The sequence below is a fragment of the Gorilla gorilla genome, chromosome 4 (genome assembly GCF_029281585.2).
Source record: "Gorilla gorilla gorilla isolate KB3781 chromosome 4, NHGRI_mGorGor1-v2.1_pri, whole genome shotgun sequence".
In the NCBI taxonomy this organism is placed as follows: Eukaryota; Metazoa; Chordata; class Mammalia; order Primates; family Hominidae; genus Gorilla; species Gorilla gorilla.
The window spans coordinates 106,222,130-106,243,995 of record NC_073228.2 but is presented as its reverse complement, the minus strand read 5'-3'; the positions used below and the strand labels follow the sequence as shown (position 1 = coordinate 106,243,995).

Here is a 21,866-nt window from a genome sequence, read left to right as displayed (position 1 = left end):
TGCAGACTATGATCACACCTAACAGGGATGTTTAGGGCCAGAAAAAGAAAATTTAAATAAATTAGAAATATATAAACATAAAATAGCACTAAATATATTTTCAGTGAGATACGCATAACCAAGGAAATACAGAAACTAATTTGAAAGTTAATATTTTACTATCTTTTTAATTACTCTGTGTAGTATAATAGATAATAATAAACCACCACATCTTAATAAGTCTTCTAAATAAGTTCCACAAGTTTACCAAAATGCAAAATTTAAATAACTTAATTATTTGTATAGGTAGATTTCCAGGAGTAAAATATAAAACATTTTCTGCAGTCCTACTGGTTTTTCTTGAGTATTGCTTAAATTTTCTTTGTTTTGTGTTTTAGTTGAATAAAAAAGACTTGCTTAAAAAAATAAGTAGACAAGCAAATGTAAGGAAAAATCTAGATATATGGTTAATAATTTGCCTATTTTTCTCTAATCTTTACCAAAAAATTCCAAGCCCATAAATAAAAATTAAAGTAGTATGAAGAGCAAATCAAAATTTAAATGGTCAAAAACAAACTTTCTTTTATAGAATTTGTATATTGGTGAATCATAGATTGCTGTTTGGATCTGTCTGATCTATCTATCTATCTATCTATCTATCTATCTATCTATCTGTCTATCTATCATCTATCAATAATCTTTTCAGTTTAGATTGGGAATGGTAAATTTTTGTAGACAGATCATTAGCATTTGGTTCTGTCTATTCCTCTTTATCTAACAAAATAAAATAATAGATATATAACTTATTTTTATTTCAGATTCTGATGAAGAATCCAGTGCTCATATGCCTAGCTCTGTCAAAAGCTACAGAATATTTAGTTATTATTGGAGCTTCTGAATTTTTGCCTATATATTTAGAAAATCAGTTTATATTAACACCCACTGTGGCAACTACACTTGCAGGTAGATTTACCTTCTTATTGTGTCATTTCAAAAATTTTGCACTGTCTTATTGTATGTACTTATGAAATACTTGAAATAAATAAAAATATAAAGAATTATATACCTAGATATGATTTGTGCAGATTTTACAAATATGAGCACTTTGCCATCATAGTGTCAATATTTTTAATATACAAATCCTTGTAAAAACCGCCGTGTTCCTCCTTTATCCCATTTATCTTCATTCCTTTTCACAGGTAATCACTCTTCTGAAGTCAGAGTGAATCATTCCCATGCATGTTTGTACATCTTTACTGCTTATGTGCTTGTCTATATACACCTATTTCTAAAATTTATGTATCACTTTATATATACTCTTCTGCAGCTTATTTTTTCATCAGAAATTATGTTCTTTAGATTTGTGTTGATCTATATCTATTTAATGCATTTCAGTTTGCTATTTTATTTTATGATCCTATTTTATGAGTATACTATTGTTTATGTATTATCCAATTAATGGATATGTTGTTGCCTCCCACTTTTTCTCTCTTCCAGCCAGCGTAGTAATGAAAAGGTTTGTTGATATCTCCTTCTGTACATTTGTAAACGTTGATGTAAGTTTAGACATTGAAGGGAAATTGCTATTGTGTACATTTACAATTTTATGAGATATTGAGAATTGGCTCTCCAAAAGAGGTTGCAAATGGAATTAAATGTTTTAAAGTTTTAGCATTAATAGGAAAGTTGTAAATGCAATGATTTATTTTAGGGTGTAAAAGGTCAAGGATGCATCCAGTAACTTTGAGGATAACCAATAAAGTGGTAGTAGTAAGAGACTATATTAATAGGAAATATTTAATTAATTAAAAAAAGAAAGGAACGACAGAAAACAAAAAGCATGTGGGCAAAATAGAAAGCAAGTAAGATGTGCAGAAATCCTGAGTATAAATCTAAACCTTTATGGAGTACATTTTTTATAAAAGGCTTGTCTGACTGCAAATTATCCAAAAAGCCAAAATAGATCAGCTTTCAGTGGCCATAATGACAAATTTTTTCATGAGCACACCAGGTTTGGGGAACTCTGATTAATCAAATCAGCAGAACGTGAGGAGTAAATTCATTCCATTTGTTTCTTATTATATTTAATTAAGGCTATTATCAATGGATTCCAAGAACCAGGGTAAGGCTACACGCAGTATTGACTCCCTCAAGCTCCTGGATCTAGCCAGCTGAACAAATCCTTAAGCCATCAAGGTCTATCTTAAAAAATCAGGTGGCTTTCTCCTTAAGTTTCTCTACTGACCTTTCCACTTAGCCTGAGATATCAAAGTATAACAGAATACATTAGCAATTGCAAATTCTACCTTGGCAAGAATGAAATTTGGGGTAATTTTATCATCTGTAATAATGTTGATCAGTAAGTGAGGCTGAGCAGAGTGCTTTCCAGGAATGAGGTGGTGTCATTGATTATTTCAAGTCAAGTCACAGACAAATTTTGCCCTATAGTTTCTAATTGTATTACTCTCATCATAAAGATGGCTTCAGTAAGGCTGTGTATGAATAGCATACCACTAATCTTGCCAGGAAGCTCCCTTGAGTAACTGAGTGTAACTTCATTTTAGAGAAATTTCTAATCTTCGAAGAGCTATGTGATCTGCTGGTGGTGATATAAACACTTGACGATCTTTTATGACCACCCCTATGTTCTTGAATCTGTCATTTCCATTTGACAAGTAAGGCTTGTCAAATAGTTATGAGGCTGGTTTAGTTCATCCCAAAATGAGAATATAAGTTCACAAAGTCAAAAGATTGCTGTAAGTTAGGACTTTGGTTTTGACAAGATGGCAGTGTAAGCTAGTAGTTGCTTTTCAAATGGTAGCTGTCAATGAGTGTTATACAACAGCAGGTGTTTCTGAATGGAGCCTATATCTTTTATCTAGAGGCTGCAGTCCACGAAATTATCAGTCATGGAGATTTGTAGCTCATGGGGATCATTAAATTTTTAGCAGCTCAAAGAAGAGAGTATGCCACAGCTTGCTTATCAGCTTCAATGTAGGTTTGCGAATTACACTCCCTGTAAGTTAGCTGTTATAAAAGAATGCCCAAGACAGACATCTACCATCTCTGATACCCAGAGTCCAAAGTGACATTAGGTTCCCTTTTGGTTGGAGGGAAATGAGACATTTTTTTGCTTGACTTCCAGAGTAATTGAACATTGTGAATCCATTTGCATAGTCCCCCAGAAACTTGATGTGCAGTCTTTGGGTTTTGTTGGGATTTATCAGTTACCCTTGCAGGTGAAGGTGTGATAATACCAAAGTTAGAGCCATTGAGTCTAAGGCTTGAGAGTCTCTAGCCAACTGCATGTCATCTATCAGTGAAAGGTTTAGGCATCAGAAGGTAATGGGAATCACACTAAATTCTTATGCACCTTCTTGTAGCCAATGGCAGAGCTTTAGGTACTCCTGAGGAATAACTAAAGAATATTACAGTATTCTTACTGTAAAGGTATATTTGTGGTTTTTAAGCATGAATGAGAATTAGTCTCTGTCCTTGGGTGCCAATGGGATACAAAAGAATGTCTTGGCAAACTCTAATACAGTATATTAAATGTAATCAGTCTGTGTAGTAGATTTGGTTACATCACAATGCCTGGAACAGCCAGGGTTATAAGAGCAATAACTGAATTCAACAATAATCAATCCACTATAAACCTCCAGCTCCAGCTCCTGATAACTTTTTTTTTTTTTTTTTTTGAGATGGAGTTTCACTCTTGTTGCCCAGGCTAGGGTGCAATGATGTAATCTAGGCTCACCGCAACCTCCACCTCCCAGGTTCAAGCGATTCTCCTGCCTCAGCCTTCCGAGTAGCTGGGATTACAGGCATGCACCACCACGTCCAGCTAATTTTGTATTTTTTAGTAGAGACGGGGTTTCTCCATGTTGCTCAGGCAGGTCGTGAACTCCCGACATCAGGTGATCTGCCCGCCTTGGCCTCCCAAAGTGCTGGGATTAAAGGCGTGAGCCACCACACCTGGTCCTGATAACCTTTTACACTGGCCATGATGTGTGTTGAATGGAAATACTGCATTTCTTAGTACCCCTGCTACCTTATATACTCAAAGCTAGGACTTTCCTTTCTGCTTCTTGGATTCTACATTGTTTCTGTTAGACCCTGTGAGAGGAAACAGGGAGGCACGTTGGGTAACAATTCATGTGTTCCATTATCACTTCTGGAGTTTAACAGCATTCATAGTATAATATTATAGAATATAAATACTAATTATATATTTAGAAATCAAAGCTACAGCATCAGTATATTGAGGCTACAACAAACATGCATTGAAATTGTCCAGAGTACCACCCACAAGCTTACTTCACATTCTTTTCAGGAATGATGAGAGTTCAAAATCTATTCAATGCCTCATCTATGATTTCACACAGGAATTTTATTTGTCTTAGGAAAATCTTCCTAAGAGGGTCACAGCAAAGCTACTTTATAGCAGTCAGGACACACTACAAAAAACTCTGAGGTCTTTTATTGTCTTAAAATGGATCCAAGATTGGCATGATAGACTGGAAGAGGAGCTGGACTTCCAGTCAACCCAGCTATTGGCTATTTTGTTTAAACAAGAAATTATGTACTGCACTTTATCATGTCCCAAGAAAATGAACTAAAATTCTGATAATTCACCTGGTCTCTGCTCGTAGTGGCTATAATTTTTTTTTCTTTTTACACTCAGGGTAATTGCACATTGCTGGAACTGTTATCTGTAACTTGAAAGCAGAAGGAATCTTCTGTCTAATAAGAAAAAAAAATAGTAATAGTTTTTACAGTGGGGCAGTCCTGAAGCTGATGGCCAGATTGACAAGGAAGTTTGCTTGCCTAGAGAAGAGTTGATAAGACCTATGGTACTTTCTATGGAGCTGTCTTTAAACCTACTTCAGCTTGCAGCTACAGAAAGCCACGTCTCTGTTAGCATCCCATCGTTGTTGCCAAGAGTGCTCAGATCTGTAATGGGTTTGAATTTCATCCTATCTGTAAGCTAACAAGTTAACCTAACTTAGTTTCATGTGTGCTGGAAGAAGACACCAAACTTCTTGGTCAGAGATGAAATAAAGTTTATGACTCACAGCAATAGCAATAATGAGAGTTCCTGCTAGGTTTCTGAGCTCCAGTTTCCAAAGGGTGATGTGAAAGGAGGCCAGGTGACATCTGTACACACAATGAGTTGCATTACATGAAAGAAATCTTGAGGTTAGGGAACCCAGGTCTTTTATAGTGGGCAGTAATTATGCTTGTCTTTGGCTCCAGAGGGAGGCATTATACTTGATAAAGAGTGTCCAGAGGGGACACTCTCTCTGTCTTCCAAAATTCTAAGCAAAGTTGTCCTGTGCTCTACGTGGAAATACTATCCTTATTATCCAAGGCTACTCATCGTATAAATATCCTTGAAAAGATAGTTGAGAACAAAGAGCCGTCAGTGCTTCTGCTTGCAAGATATACAGAAAGTTTTCACCCAATAAATATATTAGTAGTTATGTTAAATATAAATAGTCTAAAGAATGTCAGATTGGGAAAAAAATTTCAATATATGTTACTAACAAGAGGCACTCCTTAAATATGGGGACATGAAAAGGTTGAAAGTGAAAGGATAGATGAAAGATGCAAATGCTAACCAAAAGAGAAGCTTGTGCAACTATAATAATTTTAAATATTGTATGCTTTAAAGAACACAAGAACTATGACAACTCAAAAAGCTGGAATGTCTTTTTTCCTTCAAAAAACCTACTAGCTCCCCCATGGAGGCTAGCACCCCAGTACCTGCAGGCACCCTGCCACAGCCAAAAAGCATGCACTCTGCCATGCTGCCACTGCTGCTGTTGCTGGTATGTGCAAACAGGATGGATCCCATTGCCACTGCCCTACAAAGTGCTTTGGCTGCCACCATCCATTGGAGTGTTGTGACCAGCAGTCCAGGAGCACCTTGACCCCTCCAGCACAGCATGTTTCTACCTTGAGGAGCCAGAGAACAAAGCCAGTGCCCAATACTGGTCCCTGGGAGTTAGGCCACACAGTCCAGGAGTCCTGAGCTGAGTCTTTGCCCTCTAAAATCTTCCAGAAACAAAGCCAGTTGAATGAACCCACCTTATACCACAAGCAAACCCTCAAGGTCATCAAATAGGATAAAAGAAAAAAAATCCAAAGGACAGGAACTTCAAGGATTAAAGGAGCATCAGCCCACAAAGATAAAAAAGCAGCACAAGAACTCTGACAACTCAAAAGGCCATAAGGTCTTCTTTCCTTCAAACAACCTCACTAGTTCTCCAGCAAGGGTCCTTAACCAGTCTTAGATGGCTGAAATGACTGAAATAGAATTCAGAATATGGATAGGAACAAAAATCAAGATTCAGGGGAACGTTGAAACTCATTCTAAGGAAGCTAGGAATCACGAAGTATACGGGATCTGGAAAATAAAGTAGCCAGTATAGAAAAGAACATAACTGACTTGATAGAGATAAAAACACACTATGAGAATTTCATAATGTAATCACAAGTATTAACAGCAGGATAGATCAAGCTGAAGAAATAATCTCAGAGCTTGAAGATTGGGTTTCTGAAACAAGACAGAAAGAAAACATGAAAGAGAAAAGAATAAAAACAAACAAACAAAATGAACAAAAATATGCAATTATGTAAAGAGACCAAATCTACAATTCACTATCATCCCTGAAAGAGATAGGGAGGATGGAAGCAACTTAGAAAACATATCTCAGGATATCATCTATGAAAACTTTCACAACCTATGTAGAGAGGACAACATTCAAATTTAGAAAATGCAGGAAACTCTCACAAAGTGCTTCATAAAAACATCATCCCTAAGACATAATCATCGGATTCTCCAACTTCAAAATGAAAAAAACAATGTCAAAGGCAGTTAGAGAGAAAGGACAGGCCACCTACAAAGGAAAGCTTATTAGCAGACCTATCAGCAGAAACCCTACAAGCTAGACCTCTTAGCAGAAACAGCAGACTTCTCAGCAGAAACCCTACAAGCCAGAAGAGACTGGGAGCCTATATTCAACATTCTAAAAGAAAAGAAATTCCAATCAAATTCATAGCCAGCCAAACTACCCTTCATAAGTGAAGTAGAAATAAAATCATTTTCAAACAAGAAAATTATGAGGGAATTTTTTACCACCAGACCTGCCTTACAAGAGCTCCTGAAAGAGCTCCACTAAATATGGAAAGGAAAGACCATTACCAGCCACTACAAAAATGCACTTAAGTATGTAAACCATTGACACTATAAAGCAATCACACAAACAAGTCAGCATAATAAACAGCTAACAACATGATGACAGGATCAAATCCACATATAGCAATAGTAACCTTGAATGTAAATGGGTTAAATGCCCCAGTGAAAAGACAGAGTGGCAAGCTGAATAGAGAAGCAAGACCCAATGATATGCTGTCTTCAAGAAATGTGTCTCACATACAATGACACCAATAGACTCAAAAATAGATGAAGAAAAATCTACCAAGCGAATGGAAACTGAAGGGGAAATGAATGAAAAAAGAAGGGGTTGCAATTCTAATTTCAGACTTTAAATAAACAAATACTGTAAAAAACAAAGAGGGGCTTTACATAATGGTGAAAGGCTCAATTCAACAAGAAGACCTAACTATCCTAAATATATCTGCATTCAACACAGAAACAACCAGATTTATAAATTAAATTCTTAGAGACCTTCAAAGAGCCTTAGACCCCTACCAAATAATAGTGGAAGACTTCAACACCTCACCGACAGTGTTAGAAAGGTTGTCAAGGCAGAAAATTAACAAAGATGTTCAAGACCTGAACTCAATGCTAGACCAAATAGACCTGAGAGGCATCAACAGACCACCAAAAAAACAACAGAATATACATTCTTCTCATTGCCACATGGCACATACTCTAAAATCAACCACAAAATCAGATATATAACAATCCTCAGAAAATGTAAAAGAACTGAAATCATACCAACCACTCTCTTGGACCGCAGCACAATAAAAATAGAAATCAAGACTAATTAAATTGCTCAGAACCATACAATTAAGTGGAAATTAAATGACCCACCCTGAATGACTTTTGGGTAAGTAATGAAATTAAGGCAGAATGAGAACAGAGATACAAAACACCAGAATCTCTGGGATATAGCTAAGGCAGTATGAAGAGGGAAATGTATAGCACCACATGCTCACATCAAAAAGTTAGAAAAACCCGAATTTAAAAACTAACATCACAACAAAAAGAACTAGAGAAGCAACAGCAAACCAATTCTAAAGCTAGAAGAAGAAAAGAAATAACCAAAATCAGAGCTGAACTGAAGGGGATGGAGACACAAAAAAACATTCAAAGGAACAATGAATCCAAGAGTTGGTTTTTTGAAAAATTAATGAGAGAAGACCCAAATAAACACAATTAGAAATGATAAGGAGGATATTACCACTGACCCCACAGAAACACAAATAACAATCAGAGACTACTATGAGCACCTTTGCAAACATGAACTAGAAAATATAGAAAAAATGAATAAATTCCTGGACACATAAAGCCTCTCAAGACTGATCTAGGAAGAAATTAAATTCCTGAACAGACTAATAATGAGCTCCAAAACTGAAATAGCAATAAATAGCCTACAAACCAAAAAAAGCCCAGGATTAGATGGATTCACAGTCAAACTCTACCAAATGTACAAAGAAGAGCTGGTATCATTACTACTAAAACTATTCCAACAAATTGAGGAGGGGAGACTCCTCCCCATCTCATTCTATGAGGCCAGAATCATCCTGATACCAAAACCTGGAAGAGACCAACAAAAAAACAAAAATTCAGGCCAATATCCTTGATGGACATACATGCAAAAATCTTCAATACATACTAGCAAATAAATCCAGCAGTACATCAAAAGCTAATCCACCATGATCAAGTAGGTTTTATCCCTGTAATGCAAGGTTGGTTAAACATACACACGTCAATAAACATGATTTATCACATAAATAGAACTAAAGTGAAAACCACATGATCATCTGAATAGATGAAGAAATGACTTTCAATAAAATTCAACATCCCTTCATGTTAAAAACTCTCAACAAACTAGGTACTGAAGGAACATACCTAAAAATAATAAGAGCCATCTATGACAAACCCACAGCCAACATTATACTGAATGGGGAAAAGCTGGAAGCATTCCCCTTGAAAACCAGAACAAGGATGCCCCCTCTCACCATTCCTATTCAACATAATATTAGAAGTCCAGCCCAGAGCAATCAGGCAAGAGAAAGAAATGAAGGGCATCTACATAAAAAGAGAGGAAGCCAAACTATCCCTGTTTGCAAACAACATGATTCTATATCTAGAAAACCCCAGTCTTGGCCCAAAAGCTTCTTAAGCTGATAAACAGCCATCAGCAAAGTTTCTGGATACAAAATCAACATACAAAAATCAATAATATTTCTATACACGAACAACAGCCAGCTGAAAGCCAAATTAGAAATGCAATTCTATTCACAGTTTCCACAAAAAGATTTAAATACCTAGGAATGCAGCTAACCAGGGAATTTACAGATCTTTACAATAAATTACAAAACACTGCTCAAAGAAATAAGAGATGACACAAACAAATGGGAAAACACTCCATGCTTATGAATAGGAAGAATCAATATCTTTAAAATGGCCACACTGCCCAAAGCAGTTTACAGATTCAGTGCTATTCCTATTAAACTACCAATGCAATTCTTCACAGAACTAGATAAAAACTATTTTAAAATTCATGTGGATCCAAAAAAGAGCTCCAATAGCCAAGACAATCCTAAGCAAAAAGAACAAAGCTGGAGGCATCACACTACCCAACTTCAGACTATACTACGGGGCTACAGTAACCAAAACAGCATCATACTGGTACAAAAACAGACACATAGACCAATGGAACAGAATAGACAGCCCAGAAGTAAGGCCACACACCTACAACCATCTGATCTTCAGCAAACCTGACTAAAACAAGCAATGAGGAAAGGATTCCCTATTCAGTAAATGGTGCTGGTATGACTGGCAAGCCGTATGCAGAAGGTTGAAACTGGACTCTCTCTTTATACCATATACAAAAATCAACTTGAGATGGATTAAAGACTTAAATGTAAAACCCAAAACTATAAAAACCCTAGAAGAAAACCTAGGGAATACCATTCTGCACATAGGAACTGGCAAAGATTTTAGGACGTAGACTCCAAAAGCCATTGCAACAAAAGTAAAAATTTACAAATGGGATCTAATTAAACTTAAGAGCTTCTGCACAGCAAAAGAAACTATCAACAGAGTAAACTAGACAATCTACAGAATGGGAGAAAATATTTCCAAGGTAAGCATCTGACAAAGGTCTAAAATCCAGCATTTATAAGGAGCTTAAGCATTTATAAGGAGCTTAAACTTAGAAGAAAAAGAAAGCCCCATAATAAAGTGGGCATAGGACATAAACAGACACCTCTCAAAAGAAGACATGTGGCCAACAGTCATATGAAAAAACCTCAGTATCACTTATCATTAGAGAAATGCAAATCAAAACCACGAGATACCATCTCACGCTATTCAGAATGGCTATTACTAAAAAGTCAAAAAATAACAAGTGCTGGTGAGGTTGCAGAGAAAAGGGAATGCTTATACACTGCTGGTGGGAGTGTAAATTAGTTCAGCCATTGTGGAAAGCAGTGTGGTGATTCCTCAAAGAGCTAAAGGCAAAACTACCATGTGATGCAGCAATCTCATTACTGGATATATACCCAAAGGAATATAAATTTTTCTATACAAAGACACATGCATGCGTATGTTCATCGCAGCACTATTCACGATAGCAAAGACATGGAAGCTAAATAAGAACCTATAGATGCAAAGAGGAGAACAACAGACACTGGAGCCTACCTGAGGGTGGAGGGTGGTAGGATGGAGAGGATCAGAAAAAATAACTATCAGGTACTAAGCTTTTTACCTGGGTAATGAGATAATCTGTATAACAAACCCTTGTGACACAAGTTTACCTATATAACTAACCTGCATATGTATCCCTGAACATAAAATAAAAGTAATATGTCCTCTAGCAGCTTATACAATTTTTTTCTTTATTCTTGATGTTATGAAGATTTCCTACCTTGTTATTTGTAAGGGTGACTTTTTGTTACTTCTCAGTAGTTGGAGTGTACATTTATTTCTAGGGCTAATATTTCATTAATTATGTAAATTTTTCATCCTCAGCTGCAATTTTTCAAACAATTGTTTTTCTGGTATTACTTGTATTGTTTTTTCACAACTGCTAGAAGCCTTTTTGTGGAGCTTCTTATTTATTTTTATTATCTTTTTTTCAAGAACTATTTTTTGAACAGTTTTAGATTTACAGAAATATCTTGAAGATAGAAATAATATTGAGAGTTTCTGGCCAGATATGGTGGTTCATGCCTATAATCTCAGCACTTTGGGAGGCTGAGGTGGGTGGATCACTTGTCAGGAGTTCAAGACCAGCTTGGCCAACAAGTTGAAACCCGGTCTCTACTAAAAATACAAAAATTAGTATGGTGGTATGGTGGTGCACAACTGTAATCCCAGCTACTTGGGAGGCTAAGGCAGGAGAATGGCTAGAACCCAGGAGGCAGAGGTTACAGTGAGCCAATACCATGCCACTGCACTCCAACCTAGTGACAGAGCAAGACTCGGTCTCAAAATATATATATATATACACACACACACACACACACAGAGAGAGGGGGTTTCCACATACTGTACACCCAGTTTCCCCTTTTATAAACATCTTATATTAGCATGGTAGATATATCATAATTAATGAACCAAAATTAATACAATATTACTAACTAAAGTCAATAGTTTGTGCAGATTTTTTTCAATTTTTACCTAATGTCCTTTTTCTGTCCCAGGATCTCATTCAAGATACTACACTATATTTAGTTGTCATGTCTCTTTGAAGTTCTCTTGGCTATGACAATTTCTCAGTCTTTCCTTGTTTTTGATGACCTTACAGTTTTTAGGAGTACTGGCCAGTTGTTCTGTAAGATGTCCCACTATAGAAAATTGCCTAATATTTTTATCATGATTAGACTGGGATTATAGTTTTTGGAAGGAAGACCCAGAGGTAAAGTATCATTTTCAAAACATCATATCAAGGGAATATACTATCCATGTGAGTGACTGCTTTTGAATTTGACTTTGATCACCTGGCTGAGGTAGCATTTGCCAGGTTTCTCCCCTGTACTCATTGTCTTTTGTTTGTTTTGGTTATTCTTCTCTCAGTCTTTTATCTTTTTTTAATACACACTGTAATAACACAGTGTACTTTTCCAATTTATCAATTTGCTTATAATTGTCTCTAGTCCGAAGGTCATCCTGAGATTTGAGTTTTTAAGAATTATATTTTTTAATATCCAGGTTTCTTATTTATTTTTTATTCACTTTTTTATCATCTCTTTTTATTTTTCTTCTTTATTTATATGAACACTTTCGTTTTTATGTCATTGTTCAACTCCCACTTATGAGTAAGAATATGTGATGTTTTGTTTCCTGTTCCTGTGTTGGTTTGTGGAGAATGATGGTTTCCAGTTTCATCCATGACCCTGCAAAGGACATGAACTCAATCTTCTTTATGGCTGCATACTATTCTATGGTGTATTTGTGCCACATTTTCTTTATCCAGTCTATCATGAATGGGCATTTGGGTTGCTTCCAAGTCTTTGCTATTGTAAATAGTGCTGCAATAAACATACTTGTGCATGTGTCTTTATTGTAGAATTATTTATAATCCTTTGGATATATAAGCAGTAATGGGATTGCTGGGCCAAATAGTATTTCTGGTTGTAGACCCTTAAGGAAGCACCACACTGTTTTCCGCAATGGTTGAACTAATTTACACTCCCACCAACAGTGTAAAAGTGTTTCTATTTCTCCACAGTCTTGCCAGCATCTGTTGTTTCCTGACTTTTTAATGACTGCCTTTCTAACTGGCATGAGATGGTATCTCATTGTGGTTTTGATTTGCATTTCTCTAATAACCAGTGATGATGAGCTTTTTTTCATGTCTTTGTTGACCACATAAATGTCTTCTTTTGAGAAGTGTCTGTTCATATCCTTTGCCCAGTTTTTGATGGGGTTGTTTGTTTTTTTCTTGTAAATTTGTTTAAGTTCCTTGTAGATTCTGGATATTAGCCCTTTGTCAGATGGATAGATTTCAAAAATTTTCTCCCATTCTGTAGGTTGCCCATTCACTCTGATGATAGTTTCTTTTGCTGTGCAGAAGCTCTTTAGTTTAATTAGATTCCATTTGTCAATTTTGGCTTTTATTGCCTTTGCTTTTAGTGTTTTAGTCATGAAGTCTTTGCCCATGCCTATGTCCTGAATGGTATTGCCTAGGTTTTCCTCTAGGGTTTTTATGGTTTTAGGTTTTACATTTAAGTCTTATATCCGTCTTGAGTTAATTTTTGTATAAGCTGTAAGGAAGGGGTCCAGTTTCAGTTTTCTGCATGTGGCTAGCCAATCTTCCCAGCACCATTTATAAAATAGGGAATCATTTCCCCATTGCTTGTTTTTGTCAGGTTTGTCAAAGATCAGATAGTTGTAGATACACGGCATTATTTCTGAGGGCTGTGTTCTGTTCCATTGGTCTATATCTCTGTTTTGGTACCATTACCATGCTGTTTTGGTTACTGTAGCCTTGTAGTATAATTTGAAGTCGGGTACCATGATGCTTCCAGCTTTGTTCATTTGGCTTAGGATTGTCTTGGCTATATGGGCTCTTTTTGGTTCCATATGAAGTTTAAAGTAGTTTTCTCTAATTCTGTGAATAAAGTCAATGGTAGTTTGATGGGAATAGCATAAATCTATAAATTACTTTGGGCAGTATGGCCATTTTCACGATATTGATTCTTCCTATCCATGAGCATGGAATGTTTTTCCATTTGTTTCTGTCCTCTCTTATTTCCTTGAGCAGTGGTTTGTAGTTCTCCTTGAAGAAGTTCTTCACATCCCTTGTAAATACCTTATATTCCTAGGTATTTTATTCTCTTTGTAGCAGTTGTGAATGGGAGTTCACTCATGATTTGGTACTCTGTCTACTAATGGTGTATAGGAATGCCTGTGATTTTTGCACATTGATTTTGTATCCTGAGACTTTGCCAAAGTTCCTTATCCTCTTAAGGAGATTTTGGGCTGAGATTATGGGGTTTTCTAAATATACAATCATGTTATCTGCAAACAGAGATAATTTGACTTCCTCTCTTCCTATTTGAACACCCTTTATTTCTTTCTCTTGCCTAATCACCCTGGCCAGAATTTCCAATACTATGTTGCATAGAAGTGGTGCGAGAGGGCATCCTTGTCGCGTGCCAGTTTTCAAAGGGAATGCTTCCTGCTTTTGCACATTCACTATGATATTAGCTGTGGGTTTATCATAAATAGCTCTTATTATTTTGATATATGCTCCATCAATACCTAGTTTATTGAGTGTTTTTAGCATGAAGGGGTGTTAAATTTTATCGAAGGGATTTTCTGCATCTATTGAGATAATCATGTGGTTTTTGTCGTTGGTTCTGTTTATGTGATGGATTATGTTTATTGATTTGTGTATGTTGAACCAGCCTTGCATCCCAGGAATGAAGGCAACTTGATTATGGTGGATAAGCTTTCTAGTGTGCTGCTTGATTCGGTTTGCCAGTATTTTGTTGAGGATTTTCCCAACACTGTTCATCAGGAATATTAGTCTGAAATTGTTTTGTCTATGCCAGGTTTTGGTATCTGGATGATGCTGGCCTCATAAAATGAATTAAGGAGGAGTCCCTCTTTTTCTATTGTTTGGAATAGTTTCAGAAGGAATGGTACCAGCTCTTCTTTGTACCTCTTGTAGAATTTGGCTGTCGATCCATCTGATCCTGGGCTTTATTTAATTGGTAGCCTACTAATTACTGCCTCAATTTCAGAACTTGTTACTGGCCTACTCAGGGATTCGACTTCTTCCTGGTTTAGTCTTGGGAGGGTGTATGTGTCCAGGAATTTATCAGTTTATTCTCGATTTTCTACTTTATTTGCATAGAACTGTTTATAGTATTCTCTGATGGTAGTTTGTATTATTGTGAGATCGGTGGTGACACCCTTTTATCATTTTTTATTGTGTCTGTTTGATTCTTCCTTCTTTTCTTTTTTATTAGTCTGGCTAGCAGTGTATCTAGTTTGTTAATCTTTTCAAAAAACTAGCTCCTTGATTCATTGATTTTTTGAAGGGCTTTTTGTGTCTCTGTCTCCTTCAGTTCTGCTCTGATCTTAGTTATGTCTTGTCTTCTGCTAGCTTTTGAATGTTTTTGCTCTTGCTTCTCTAGTTATTTTCATTGCAATGTTATGGTGTCAATTTTAGATCTTTCCTGCTTTCTCCTGTGGGCATTTAGTGCTATAAATTTTCCTCTAAACACTGCTTTAGCTGTGTCCCAGAGATTCTGGTACCTTGTCTTTGTTCTCATTGGTTTTAAAGAACTTATTTATTTCTGCCTTAATTTTATTATTTACACAGTAGTCATTCAGGAGCAAGTTGTTAAGTTTCAATGTAGTTATGCAGTTTTGAGTGTGTTTCTTAATCCTGAGATCTAATTTGGTTGCACTTTGGTCTGAGAGACTGTTTGTTATGATTTCCATTCTTTTGCATTTGCTGAGGAGTGTTTTACTTCTAGTTATGTGGTCAATTTTAGAATAAGTGCTGTGTGGTGCTGAGAAGAATGTATATTCTGTTAATTTGGGGTGAAGAGTTCTGTAGTTGTCTATTAGATCAGCTTGGTCCAGAGCTGAGTTCAAGTCCTGAATATCCTTGTTAATTTTCTATCTCGTTGATCTGTCTAATATTGACAGTGGGGTGTTAAAGTGTCCCACTATTATTGTGTGGGAGTCTAAGTCTCTTTGTAGGTCTCTAAGAACTTGCTTTATGAATCTTAGTGCTCTTGTATTGGGTGCATATATATTTAAGATAGTTAGCTCTTGTTGCATAGATCCCTTTACCAATATGTAATGCCCTTCTTTGGCTTTTTTGATCTTTGTTGGTTTAAAGTCTGTTTTATCAGAGACTAGGACTGCAACCACTGCTTTTTCTTCTTCTTTCCATTTGCTTGGTAAGTATTCCTCTATCCCTTTATTTTGAGCCTATGTGTGTCTTTGCACATGAGATGGGTCTCCTGAATACAGCACACTGAAGGGTCTTGACTCTTTTTCCAATTTGCCATTCTGTGTCTGTTAATTGGGGTATTTAGCCTATTTACATTTAAGGTTAATATTGTTATGTGCGAATTTGATCCTGTCATCATGAGGATAGCTGGATATTTTGCACAGTAGTTGATGGAGTTTCTTCATAGTGTTGTTGGTCATGATATTTTGGTGTTTTTGCAGTGGCTGGTACTAGTTTTTCCTTCCCATATTTAGTGTTTCCTGCAGGAGCTCTTGTAAGGCAGTCCTGGTGGTAACAAAATCCTTCAACATTTGCTTGTCTGTGAATAATTTTATTTCTCCTTCACTTATGAAGCTTAGTTTGGTTGGATATGAAATTCTGGGTTTAAAATTATTTTCTTTAAGAATGTTGAATATGGGCCCCCACTGTCTTCTGGCTTGTAGGGTTTCTGCAGAGAGATCTGCTCTTAGTCTGATGGGCTTCCCTTAGTAGGTAACCTGACCTTTCTCTCTAGCTGCCCTTAACATTTTTTGCTTTGTTTCAACCTTGATTAATCTGATGATTATGTGTCTTGGGGTTGCTCTTCTCATGGAGTATCTTAGTGGTGTTCTCTGTATTTCCTGAATTTGAATGTTGGCCTGTCTTGCTAGGTTGGGGAAGTTCTCCTGGATAATATCTTGCAGTGTGTTTTCCAACCTGGGTCCATTCTCCCCATCACTTTCAGGTACACCAATCAATCATAGGTTTGGTCTTTTCATAGAGTCCCATATATCTTTTAGGCTTTGTTCATTCCTTTTCATTCTTTTTTCTCTAATCTTGTCTTCATGCTTTACATCCTTAAGTTGATCTTTAATCTCTGATATCCTTTCTTCCACTTGATCGATTCAGCTATTGTTACTTGTGTATGCTTCACAAAGTTCTCGTGCTGTGTTTTTCAGCTCCATCAGATCATTTGTGTTCTTTTCTAAACTGGTTTTTCTAGTTAGCAGCTCCTGTAACCATTTACCAAGGTTTTTAGCTTCCTTGCATTGGGTTAGAACATGCTCCTTTAGCTCAGAGGAGTTTGTTATTACCTACCTTCTGAAGCTTACTTCTGTCAATTTGTGAAACTCATTTTTTGTCCATTTGTGTTCCCTTGCTGGTGAGGAGTTGTGATCCTTTGGAGGAGAAGAGGCATTCTGGTTTTGGGAATTTTCAGCCTTTTTGCACTGGTTTTTCCTCATCTTTATGGATTTATCTACCTTTGATCTTTGATGCCGATGACCTTTGGATGGGGTTTTTGCATGGGCATCTTTTTTGTGGATGTTGATGTTATTGCTTTCTGTTTGTTAGTTTTTCTTCTAACAGTAAGGCTTCTCTTCTACAGGTCTGCTGGAGTTTGCTGGAGGTCCACTCCAGACCCTGTTTGCCTGGGTATCACCAGCAGAGACTGCAGAGCAGCAGAGATTGCTGCCTGCTCCTTTTCTGGAAGGTTTGTCCCAGATGGACACCTGCCAAATGCCAGCCGGAGCTCTCCTGTATGAAATGTCTGCTGACCCCTGCTGGGAGGTGTCTTCCAGTCAGGAGGCATGGGAGTCAGGGACCCACTTGAGGAAGCAGTCATTCGCTTAGCAGAGCTCGAGCACTGTGCTGGGAGATGTGCTGCTCTCTTCAGAGGCAGCAGGCAGGAATATTTAGGTCTGCTGAAGCTGCACCCGCAGCCACCCCTTCCCCCAGGTGCTCTGTCCCAAGGAGATGGGAGTTTCATCTATAAGCCCCAGACTGGAGCTGCTGCTTTTCTTTCAAGGATGCCCTGCCCAGTGAGGAGGAATCAAGAGAGGCAGTCTGGCTACACTGGCTTTGCCGTGCTGTGGGGGGTTCCACCAGTCCAAACTTCCTATCGGCTTTGTTTACACTGTGAGGGGAAAACTGCCTACTCAAGCCTCAGTAATGGCAGATGCCCCTCTCCCCACCAAGCTCGAGCATCTTAGGTTGACTTCAGACTGCTGTGTTGGCAGCAAGAATTTCAAGCCAGTGGATCTTAGCTTTCTCTGCTCCATGGGAGTGGGACCTGCTGAGCAAGACCACTTGGCTCCCTGGCTTCGGCTCCGTTTCCAGGGTAGTGAACAGTTCTGTCTCACTGGGGTTCCAGGTGCCACTGGGGTATGAAAAAAAAAAAAAACTCCTTCAGCTAGCTCATTGTCTGCCCAAATGGCAGCCCAGTTTTGTGCTTGAAACCCAGGGCCCTGGTGGTGTAGGCACCCGAGGGAATCTCCTTATCTGTGGATTGCCAAAACCATGGGAAAAGCACAGTATCTGGGCCGGATAGCACCGTCCCTCATGGCACAGTTCCTCACAGCTTCCCTTGGCTAGGGGAGGGAGTTCCCCAGCCCCTTCTGCTTCTCGGGTGAGGTGATTCCCCACCCTGCTTCTGCTCGGCCTCGGTGGGCTACACCCGCTATCTAATGAGTCCCGGTGAGATGAACCGGGTACCTCAGTTGGAAATGCCGAAATCACTCGCCTTCTGCATTGGTCTCTCTGGGAGCTGCAGACTGGAGCTCTTTATGTCATTTATCTTTCTAAGCATTCTAAAATTGTTTATTTTCAAGTCTTTGTCAGGCACTTATATAAATTTAATCTAGTGTTAATGGGATTTTTTTGTTGTTTTTTATCCTATGTTTTTCTTGTTAAATTCATATGTAGATGTAACAGTATTATATATTTGGATTACAGGGAGTTGCATCAATGTATGAATTTACTGTGCTATCTCATCTGATTGTCTTCCGACTATATTTCTCCTGCTCCTCCTCCTCCTCCCCCTCCTTTTTCTCTTTCTTTTGCTTACTTGTTTCTAATTCCTTACTCTTGGATAGAAAACAATGTCTTTTAATGGCTCTTCTAGAGTCCCACTTTGTTGTGAGATTATTAATATTGAACATTCATTCGTAGAACTAATGGGTGGCTTGGTTCAATTCTTGTTAACAAATCTCTGTGAACTTTTGTCAGTATAATCCTGTCTCTTGTGATAAGCTATAAATCCAGGAAGCTTGTTAATAATAGCTCTCAATAAGACAGCTCTCGTCTTCCATTTTGCATGGACTAAGTTCCCGGTTTGTCCTTGATGGCATTACTATAAAGGACCAAAACTTCACCATCACTGCCCTGAAGTCAGTAGGCCTATGGCTTCAGCCCTGCTGACAGGTTTTTGTTTCTATTAAGGTTCGGGTTCATAAAGCTATTTAGCATAACTGTACATTTTCTGTCTTTTAGTTTAAATACATGTTTGCTATATGTTTAGAGCAAAGGAAATTGTATCAATGTATGTATTATCTGTACTATCAGCTGATTATTTTTAACTGTGTTTTTCTCCTCCTTTTTTTTAGGACTTGTTTTAATTCCAGGAGGTGCACTTGGCCAGCTTCTGGGAGGTGTCATTGTTTCCACATTAGAAATGTCTTGTAAAGCCCTTATGAGATTTATAATGGTTACATCTGTGATATCACTTATACTGTTTGTGTTTATTATTTTTGTACGCTGTAATCCAGTGCAGTTTGCTGGCATCAATGAAGATTATGATGGGTAAATGTAGTCTTGTATATTAGACTTTTACATCAAAATCCTACAGCATATTCCTCAGGCAATTAATAATTATCTATCCAGTAACCCTTATATGTTCATATAATTATTGGAATTATCGAACACATAAAAGAAATATAAAGTGCAGTTTAAATTTTCATAGTAAGGCACAAATATTATAATGGTATCTTTTTATATGACTGTTTATGCATTCATAAAGTAATGAAGAAAAAACACATTGAAGAGGTTTGGAACCTAGAAATAAAGTTTTGTATTAGGGTGGGTAGCAACTAGGAGACAGTACTAACTGTCTGTGCAAAGCCAGTCTTACCTTGTGTTTCTGAATTGGTTTGTCTGCCTTCTTATAGACATCAAAGAATGAAACTAAAGTTCATCTGAAGGTATGCATGGGTAATATCTCATTTAAGCTAAACATGCCAAAATTTGAAGAACTGGGCAAAGCTTGATATTAAATACTAAATAACAAAACTGGAATTGGAAACCAAAGGACTGAACAAGTAAAATAAGAGTTTAAGACTTCTACTTTGAGCAACAATGGATTAGCTTATGGCAGATCAATCTTCTCACTGAGAATAACTAGATAAGCTGAATACAGTTTTAAAAGATTTGGTTAAAGGAATCAAAGAGTTATTTAGGCAACTAGGAATTTAAAGGCCAAAATCCTGGGAAAAGGCAAACCATGGAGAGGAGGGGCAACTTTTTGCAGCCACTTTTTCCCTGAGAGTATTTGCTGATTCTGAACATTGGCAACAAGCTGAGAATTTGGGTGAAGAGTTTGAGCAAAAGCATCTAGTAAGATTACAAGAATTTTAATAGACATATGAGTCTAAAGAGAAAAAAATTAGTACATAGAAGGGCCATGGTATCAGAGAGAAGAGAGAGGTAAACAAATGATGCAACACTCTGCTGGCTTATAACTCAAGAAATTTGCTGTATTATGAAGCTAGGAGGCTAAAATCAAGCAGAAATCCCATGAAAATCAGGGAAGAATTCCAGCCATATTGTGATGCTCTGTAGATAGGAGATAGAGTTTAGAGTGTGCTGGGTAAAGGAATCCTGGTAAATCCTGGTTCTCAATTAACATCTGTGTAAGGCTAGGACCTAGGAGCCAGGGGCCTTTCTAAAGTACTATGGCCTGGCCAGGAGTTAATTTGGTCTCTTAATTGGGTTAGTGTCGTCAGCCAACAAGCTGTGTCATAGAGAGATAATATGATCCAAAGCTATAAAATATAAATGATAAGTGAACTTTATATCAGTAGCAATAATTATCCAACAGAAAACAGAGAGAAAGTAGAATTAATAAAAATTAACAAAATGTCAATGAATTGAACAGCTTCAGATGGCCATTGCATGTGTAACTGAAGTCCCCAAAGGAGGGCATCTGGAGAAAGAAAAATATTTCAAGATATTATGGCCAAAATTTTTCAAATTTCATATAAAAATAAACTGTAAACATGTTAAAAACTCAGCAAAACTTTGGTACAAGAAACATGAAAAAAATTACACCATAACACATTGTAATCAAATTATTCAAAATAAGTGATATAAAGCAAATCTTAAAATTAGCAAAAATTAGCAAAAAGTATATGTATATACATATACTTTATACATATACATATACTTTATGTATAAATGTCCAAAGATAAGGGTAATGGCATATTTTTATCAGAAACAAATGCAGGTAAGAAGACAGTGGAATAATATTTTTAAATTCCTTAAAAAAAGTCACCTGTAATTTTATATCAACCCAGAAAATCTGTCAAAAAAATGAAGGAGAAATAATTTTAGACAAAATGTAAGTAATTTTTTTTTTTTTGACGGAGTTTCGCTCTTGTCACCCAAGCTGGAGTGCAGTGGCACAATCTCAGCCCACTGCAACCTCCACCTTCCGAGTTCAAGTGATTCTCCCACCTCAGCCTCCTAGTAGCTGGGATTACAGGCATGTAACCTCCACCACACCCAGCTAATTTTTGTATTTTTAGTAGAGACAGGGTTCACCATATTGGCCAGGCTGGTCTTAACTCCTGACCCACACTACATAAAATGTTAAAGGAAGTCTTTCAGTCAGAAATAAATGATACCAGATGTAAATATGAATCTACATAAAGGAAAGAAGAGCAATAAAAATGTTAA

The 21,866-nt window shown here is 37.1% G+C and overlaps 1 protein-coding gene across 2 annotated transcripts in view; it reads left to right on the top strand.

The window, feature by feature from the left end:
- Positions 1-21,866, top strand: part of SLCO6A1 (solute carrier organic anion transporter family member 6A1) — a 127,377-nt gene that overhangs the window by 59,731 nt on the left and 45,780 nt on the right. For both annotated transcript variants that reach the window (XM_019026493.4, XM_019026494.4), the window contains exons 7-8: positions 798-942; positions 19,520-19,715. In XM_019026493.4, coding sequence (XP_018882038.2) covers positions 798-942; positions 19,520-19,715 — 341 coding nt within the window. The remainder of the gene's footprint in view (positions 1-797; positions 943-19,519; positions 19,716-21,866) is intronic.